Source organism: Eschrichtius robustus, chromosome 14 (genome assembly GCF_028021215.1).
Source record: "Eschrichtius robustus isolate mEscRob2 chromosome 14, mEscRob2.pri, whole genome shotgun sequence".
NCBI lineage: Eukaryota > Metazoa > Chordata > Mammalia > Artiodactyla > Eschrichtiidae > Eschrichtius > Eschrichtius robustus.
In genome coordinates, this window is record NC_090837.1 from 21,003,216 (window position 1) to 21,011,686 (window position 8,471).

The following is an 8,471-nucleotide window of genomic DNA, read 5'->3' on the forward strand; positions in this document are numbered from 1 at the left end:
GCTTGACTGTCTCTGTGTCTAGTCTGTGTTTCTGGGCTAGCACCTCTGGGAGGCTGGAATTTTCACGGGCAGAGACCCAGGCCATATTAGGGTCCTGGGGTAGAAAGGTGGTGATGGTGGAAGTAATGACGTTGGTGATGGGGGAGGTAATGACAGTGGTGATCGAAGGGGTGGAGATGATAATGTATGTAATTATGATAATGGAAGTGAGGACTGACAGTGCTGGTGGTGGTGGTAAGGTGACAGTGCTGGCAAAGTGGAGGTGATAGTGGTGGGATGGATGTGATAGAAGAGGTAGTGGAGGTAATGGTGATGGCAATAGTAGAGATGATAACAGAGGTTGGTGATGGTGGAGGTGGTAGAATGAAGAGATGAGGGTTATAGTAACAGTGGAGGAGAGATGGGGGCAGACGAGGTGGTGGGGGTGTTATGTTGACGGAAGAAGAGGTGGTGGTGGATTTGGAGGTGAAGATGTGGGTGGTGGTGAGGGAGGAAGTGAGCGTGAACATGGTGGTGGCGCTCAGGCCACCAGAGATGGAAGGAAATTTTGAACTTACCCTGCCTAGCCCTCTGACTCCTATTTTACAGATGAGAAAACTGAGGCCCCCAACAGTACCTGGCTTCTGTTGCAATCCTGGAAGTGATGGGGGACAGATCCAGGTCCCTGGAACCAGTCCTAGGGCTCAACCATCTGGGCTGAGACAAGGGCATCAATGCCCTTGAGAAACCAGGCAAATGTCATGCAAATAAGTGTGCAAAGGGCTCCTCTGCCCCAGTGGGGCAGCCAGGATCTCCACCATGTCCCCTCCCAGAGCTCAGATCCTGCAGGGGACTTTGTTTCTGTCTCTGCCACTGACTTACTTGGAGAGTCACTCAGATTCCTGGTCTGTGTAAGGCAGATAAAAACAGTAGATACCTCCTACGATTGCTGTGAGAATTCAACAAGATAATACATCTGAAGAGTTTAGCACAGAGCCTGGCACAAGCAAGCTTTCAGTAAGGGCATCTGCCCTGGAGTTACCACCATCACCACCACCACCACCACCACAATCATCATCATCATCATCATCCCCATCATCATCATCTATTCCAATCTGCCCATTTGGAGGATGCTGAAACTGAGGCCCAGCATAGTTGAATTCCCAGGTCGGGGGGAAAGAAAAGGGGCTCTGAGACCCAGACATGGCCTTGCTAGGGGCAGGGGGCAGGGGGCAGACCTCGGCTGAGAAGAGAACAGGGTAAGAGCTATATTTGAGCTCCTGGTGTGATGACTAAGGAGGTTGATAACAGGCTCTGGGGCTCAGGGTGGCAGGCTGGGGGCAGCTGCCTGGGAGAACCGCCCCCCCTGGAGACGGCTGTCTCCGGAGACACCTCCTGGCTCCCTCCCTTCCCTCGCTCCTGGGGGTAGGGGGTGGGGTACTGAGGCAGAGAGTACATCTTGTCCTGCCCCATCCTAGAAATCTTAGTGCTACCCTCCAGGCTGTTTGGGTCAGGGATAGGAAAGGAGGTGGTTGATGGATTATCTCAGTTACTCTCCATAGTAACCCTGTGATGTTGGTAATAAGATCCCCATTTGACAGAGGAAGAAACTGAGGCCTAGGGATTACCCAGCCAGCAGGGGACAGAGCATGGGGTTCCCAGGGAGATGGTGGATAATTCTCCCCAACAGAGGTTCCTGTTGAACCTATTCTTTGAAGGAGAGTCTGTATTGCCAAACTGAAAAGAGAAGAAACACCCTGGGAAGCAGAGGGAGCAGCAGGTGCAAAGGTATGGAGTATGAAAGGTTCCGGCTGTGAAAGGACGCAAACTCCGGACACGTGCCCTCATGGCCCTTTGGCTCAGAGTAAATCCCCCAGAAGTAGGGAAGGGAGAGAGAGACGTGCTTCTTCCTCTTTCCTCTTCCTCGATCCACCTCCCAGGGGCACTTGAGGATGGTAATGGTACAGAAGGGTCTGTCCTCCTTCGTTTTGCTCGCCGGTCACCTGTGAGGGAGGTCACACTGTGGCCACTAGTTGAGAAATGTCTTGAGCATAGAGGGTGCTACAGGGTAGTGTGGGAAGGTGGAAGAGGTAAGCATCAGGGAGGGCTTCCTGGAAGAGAAAGTATACAGGGCCTGGAGGAGCATTTCTCCTCCCAAGGCTTCACTCCAGAGTTCCTTATTGGTACCAACTGCCACATGTTATTATCACTCTCCCCTCGTTCTCACCCTCTGGGGCAGGTGTCATCCTCACCTCCCATTCTGCTCCTCAGGAATGGGTTCAAGGAGGAGGAGTGACTTTCCCAAGGTCACACAGCTGGGGCCTGAGCTCAAACATCCTTCCTTCCTCTCCTCAGCTCCCCCTCCTCCCAGGCAGCCTGGCACCTGCTGTCAGCTGCTCTGAAGTGAATGGCTATTTTTATTCTGGTTTGAGGGGATCTCGGGCAGCAGAGCCATGTAGGTTAGAAGGCTCTAGGACAACTGGCTTCAGCAGGCAAAGAGAAGTTTACTGCAGGGACAGAAGCTTGCCTGGGGGCTCTCCTTTCTTGCATGCTGACCTGCCCTTGGCACCCAGGTCTCCAGAAACTTCTATATTGGAGCTCAGAACAGAGCACAGAGCCAGACTAAACCCTAGTCCTGATCCCAGATCCAACTTGAGCCCTAATCTTGGTGTTAACTGAGCCCCGATCCCACACTAAAACTGAGCCTCTACCCCAGCTCTAGATTGAGCCTTGGTTCTGGTCAAGTACTGAGCCTGATCCAAGCCTGACTAAGCCTGATTCCAACTGGAGACCTCAATTCTGGACCCAGATCGAGCCCTGATCCTAGCTTAAGACTGAACCGCAGTCACAGACTGAACTTTAACCCTGGTTTGGACTAACCCTTGATTTTAGTCTGAGCCTGAAGCCCAGGTCTAGACTGAGATCCAAGTCTGGTCATTAACTGAACCTGGTGGCAGACTGAGCCCTGATCTTGGTCACAGACTGAGCCCTGAGTCTAATCATTGACTGAACGCTGGTCTCAAACTGAGCTCTGACCCTGGGTCACACAACTCTGGTCACATACTAGTCCCTGATCTCAGACTGTGCACTGAATCTGGTCAAAGTCTGAGCCCTGAACGTAGTCACAGATGGAGACCAAATCCCAATCACTGACTGAGCCCTGACTCCAGCCCCAGACTCAGTTCTAAACCTGGTCATAGGCTAAGGACTGACCCTGACCTTGTCTGAGCCTGGCTTTATCACAGACTAAACCCCAAACCCAGCCCCACCTGAGGAGGGCTGCTGGCCTAGATTACAAACTGCCCCATAAGGGCATGGATTACGAGCAGAGATCTGTTCTGGGAGATCCTGGGCCTGCCATGACTGCTGATGCCGGAATGTTCCTGGTACTGTTGTGGCCAGTCACTACCATCAGTTCCACTAGCTGGCTAGTCAACACTCAGCAGCCCAGGCTATGGCCCCTCCAGGACACAGAGTCCAGGTTAATGCAATGAGGGTGGTTTGGTGGCACCTGTCCAGTGGACAGCGTGGGCCCATGGGGTGCTGAGGTTTGGCTCTGTCAGCAGAAAAGCCACGGGCTCCACGGGGCCTCTGGCTTCAGCCAGTCTGAGGCCCTTGCTGGGGTGTGGGGTGGGGTAGAGGGAACCCATGGCATATGACCCATTCTTTTTGTAAACAAATGTTACTGTTTGTGTTTAGGTAATACATGTTTATTATAGAAAACACAGAAAAATATTGTAAAGGAGAAAAAAATTCACCTATAATTTCATCTACCAAGAGATGACCATTTTGACTTCTTGGGTTGTTTCCTTCTAGATTATGGTTTTTGGTGAAGGCATATGTATTTATATATACATATTTTATAAAATCCATTGGCTACTCTGTTGCCGCCACACATCCATTGCAGCTCATATCCTTGACAATCTTCAGGAATGGGTCCCAACTGGTTAAGCCAGGGAGCATTTGCATTTCCCCAGCCACTTGATTAGATCATGGATGGACCTAGTGAGATATAAGGAGACTTTTGCTGGGGATTTTGGGAAAGAAAGCTTGTTTTCTCTCCTGAGAAGTTTACAAAAAAAAAAAAAATTTTTCCCTTGGTTAGATATGAATGAAGAAGTCTGTGGTGGTACTGGTTACTACTGGCAGCCATCTTGACACCATGCAGGTAATTGGGCTAATGATAAGCTGATGTTATGGAAGCAGAATGGAAAGAGATCAGGTCTTGGTGACTTTACCAACCAGATCAAACCTCACCTGAAGCCCTCCCTGCCTGGACTATTTTCTTATTTGAGCCAACAGATTCCTTTCATTGTTTAAGCCAGTTAAACTTGAGGTTTCTGTGACTTGCAGCCCAGAGCATCGCAACTCCCAGCTGATATTACTGTTTCATAGCTTTTAAAAAAAATTTAATACTATAACTTGAACATTCTCCATGTCATTCAACAGTATGCTGCATCATTTTAAACAATTGCTTGGTTCTCTACTCTAAGGAGGTATCATCATTTATTTAACTCATCCCCTGCTGTGACATGCTTCTGTCCTCTCTCCAGTTTTTCACCATGATAAACAGTGTCTTGATAAACATCTTGACCTAACAATTGATTCCCTCTCTGAAGATTACTTTGGGTCAAATTCTGAGAAGTGGAATACTGGGTAGAAGAAATATTTTTAGGGTTTTGATTTACTGTGTCAAGTTGCCTTTCAGAAAGCTTGGATGAATTCCCACTTCCACAGCAGTAAATAGAGTGTTAGACATAGCCTGTCATTTCAATAATCTGGATAGAACCAATTATATTTACTGTGTCCTCATGTATTTATAGAGAATGGATATTAAATAACAGCCCTAAGCCTATTATTATTATATCTTCACAATCAAGTCAGTGAATGGGAGGTAGCAGTGTATGAACAAAGGGCAGAACTGACTTTTCCATTAGGCTCAGTGTCTAGGGCCCATCATACTTTTAGGGGTCCACAAAAATATTTTAATTTTAACTTCTTTTAAAATCGGAAGAAAAAAATGAATAAATAATCATGAATCCAGCCTGGATTACATTCATTTTTTTAAACCAAAGCAGTTGTAAAATCCAATTTTTAATATATGTTTTTTTAATAAAGGAAGGAGCCCAGGAAGGCAAAACTGGTCATAATGCAGCCTTGGTTTGATGTTGAGGAGGATTCTGAGTCCCAGGCTAGATTCGGTGGGAAAGAGCATTGTGGTCAATGTGCTGTGTCTGTCTTAGGCTTGAAGAGGGGAAGTAGCATCCTGATCTAGTCATCTTTGTCTTGGTGAGATGAACATAGGCATGTTTTGGGTTCAAATCCCAGATCCACAACTTAATTGTTTTACCTTTCTAAGTCTGTTACCTAACGTGTAAAACGGAGTTCATGGGGCCTTTCTGAGGTACTGTGCCAGGTACCGTTCTAAAGAGCTTTCTAATGTGTATTAACCCTTTTATCCTCCCAGCCCCGACTAAATATTCCCGTCGCCACACGTGTGCTCAGGAAATTGAAATCCAGATTGGAATTTCATCCAGAGAAATAAAAAACACAAAAAAGGATTCCCTAGGCCTCAGTTTCCCCATCTTCAAATCGGGTGTCTGACCCAGAAACTCGCGTGTCCGTCCGCATCCCGCCCGCGCCCCCTGCCGGCATGAGGGGGCACTGCCTGGCCGCATCCTGTCGGAGCGTCCATGCTCTCGGTCAGCAGAGGGAGGGTGGACACTCTCGGGGCTGGGAAAGTAAAGGGCTGAGGGCCGGAGAGGAGCCCAAACCCCTCCGGGAGAGCGCGGGAGGCCCCCACGCAGGCCCTGGGCGGAGACCGAGAGCTGGGGGCGTGGTCCCTAGCGGGGTGGGACCTTGAGCAGGGACCTGGCCAGCTCGCGGGCCCAGACGTGGCGCAGCGGCCGGACGGTTCACCTCTAGCTTGCGGATCATCTTCGGCCTAGCTTGCGGATCATCTTCGGCCGGGTTTTAATGCGCCTCCCGCTGCTTTCGCCGCCCCTGCTGCTGCTCCTCGCGGCAGTCGCGGCCGCCACCACCACCTTCCGGCCTGACTGGAACCGTCTACACGGCCTGGCCCGAGGCCGGGTAGAGGTGAGTGCGGTGGCCCCCAGGCTAGGGACCACCGACCCCTAACCCCGTAGCCCCTTGGCTTTGGAATCACCGCCCGTTCTGAGCCAGGACCCTCCCGACCCCCATGTCCCCCTCGGCACCAGGACTGTCCCTCCCACTCCCCAGCCCCAGAACGCCCCAGCACCCACCGTGGAAGCCCGAGACAACCGATCTTGAGGCCTGGAAATCTGAACCCCTCCCCAGTTCCCCATCCGGCCGGACATCGGGCCCCAGACACATTGGGCCTGTCCCCTAACTTCTTCCGGCCTATGACTTTCCCAAATCTGTCCTCTGGAGCCCAACCTCCCATCCCCCCATCACTTCTCTTTTTCCTGGAATTCCTCCCCACCCCAGTTCCGGTTGGTCTCACTCCCTTTGCCTGGGGGACAGAAGAATTTCTGGGAGCCTCCCTGCCACCTGGGGAAGGGGGCTGGGAACTGCCTTACCAACTCTTACTCCGCAGCAATCCCCCCACCCTCCCTGCCATGAAATGCCCCACCAAAGTCCCTGTGTGACTTGGATCATCACAGACCCTCTCTGGGCCTTAGTTTTCTCCCTGAAAAAAGTTGGGGGGTGGGCGGGGGCGGGGAGGAGGGAGGACTAGAATGGGTAATCCTGGGGTCTGGACTCCCCTTCAGGGAGTACAGGGAGGGGCCCTCCCAGCCTCCTTTGTTGGGGAAGCAACCAGATGGTCTGTAGGGCTAGGCTGCAGGTGGCAGGGAGAGCCAGCTCTGCACCGGATGAGGTAGGGACCAGATGGTAGGTGGTAGGTGTCTCTAATAGGGCCTCTCAGGGAAGTTCTGAGCTGTTTCCTTCTGGTCTGCCTCCACCCTGAGGTTCTAGGGACCAAAGACCAGGTCCAGGTCTCTATGGCCTGAGGGGGTAGGGTGATCATTTCTCTTGGGCATTGGGCGTGGCTCAACAGTCAGTAAGTTGTGCAGGCAAGAGCCCCAAGGCTGGTAAGTACCCTTTGGGTTTCTGGTCTTGCTCCTCTTTTCCTCTGGTGTGGGTGGGCCTCGGCTTCCCCATCTGTACAGAATTCCTCCTTCTACCCACAAGGGGCCTCCATTTCCACATCTTAGGAACTGCTGTTCCAGGGAGTAATTCACAGCTCGATCCAATGCCCAGCTGGGGAATGAGGGTGAGGGTAGATGTGTGACTCCTGACCTATGCCATTTTGTTCCCCTCCAGACATGTGGGGGATGACAGCTTAATCGCCTGAAGGAGGTGAGTTTGAAGGAAGGGATCCCCAGTTCGGTCCTCCCTGAGCCTCTTTGGGGGTGGGCAACATGATCCCAATGACCGGGTGGGGGAGGTTCCCTGGGCTGGGAGTCAGGAGCCTGCACCTGACTTGCTGTGTGACCTCACTGGGCTTCAGTTTCCTGTTGGTACCTGGAGATGGTTGGGGTCTGATGCTCTGGTTCCTCCCCAGGTGAAGGCCTTCGTCACCCAGGACATCCCACTCTAGTATCCTCCTTCTGTTCTGGGGGAGGGAGAAAGGAGAAGGTATCTACAAGAATCTCCTTCCACTTAACTTCACAGATAGGGACAACAAATGGTCTTCAACTGACAAGTGGGATTGATTGATAGTGGCTGCCCAGCGAATTCTGAGGCGGTCTTGGATTGGCAAGAGAAGTTGGCTAGTGATGACTGTCACAGACACCAGCACAGAGAGGAGGCCCCCTTACTTCTTCGAACCCTAATTTCCTCACGTGTAAATGGGTATCCCTGCCCTGCTTGGGCAGACGAGGTAGTGTTCACATCGACAAGTCCCTGGGAGACCCCACCTGCCTCCGCCCACCACTACCCACCTTAACACCATCTCCAGCCACAACCTGCTAATGAAACACCTCCCGGGGGCCGACCCGGAGCTCGTGCTCCTGGGCCAGCGCTTTGAGGAACTGCAGGTGAGGCCTCGGGAGGTGGACAGGGGGGAGGCGGGGCGAGAGGCGGGGCCCGGCGCGCTGACCCCCGCCCCTCTTCTGCTTCAGCGAATCCCACTCAGCGACATGACCCGCGAGGAGATCAACGCGCTGGTGCAGGAGCTCGGCTTCTACCGCAAGGCGTCGCCCGACGAGCCTGTGCCCCCAGAGTACCTGCGGGCGCCCGCTAGGCCCGCCGAAGGCGCTCCTGACCGCGCTGACCTGTAGGTCTGGGGAGGCGGCACCACCCTGCCTGAGCCCTGGGGACAGAATGAAGCGCTCAGCGGCCCGGGAGCACCACCCTCGCTGAGGGCCGACGCCCAGTCCCCGAGCCAGCAGGGATGGAGTTGGGGGGGTCCCTCCTAACCCTCTTTCTTCCCTCCCCAGCTCCACTAAATCCCCTTCCGCCTTCAGTGAGACTCGACTCCTTCTTTGCTGCGGGCGGGTGAGGAATAA

General features: G+C 52.6%; 1 protein-coding gene across 1 annotated transcript; it reads left to right on the plus strand.

The window, feature by feature from the left end:
- The first annotated feature begins 5,685 nt into the window (after positions 1-5,685).
- Positions 5,686-8,428, plus strand: SELENOM (selenoprotein M). The gene is made up of 5 exons (XM_068563711.1): positions 5,686-6,075; positions 7,285-7,320; positions 7,526-7,560; positions 7,922-8,000; positions 8,085-8,428. Exons 1-5 carry the CDS (start codon positions 5,956-5,958, stop codon positions 8,241-8,243), a joined length of 429 nt encoding a protein of 142 aa, XP_068419812.1. The 5' UTR covers positions 5,686-5,955; the 3' UTR covers positions 8,244-8,428.
- Positions 8,429-8,471: the final 43 nt, after the last annotated feature.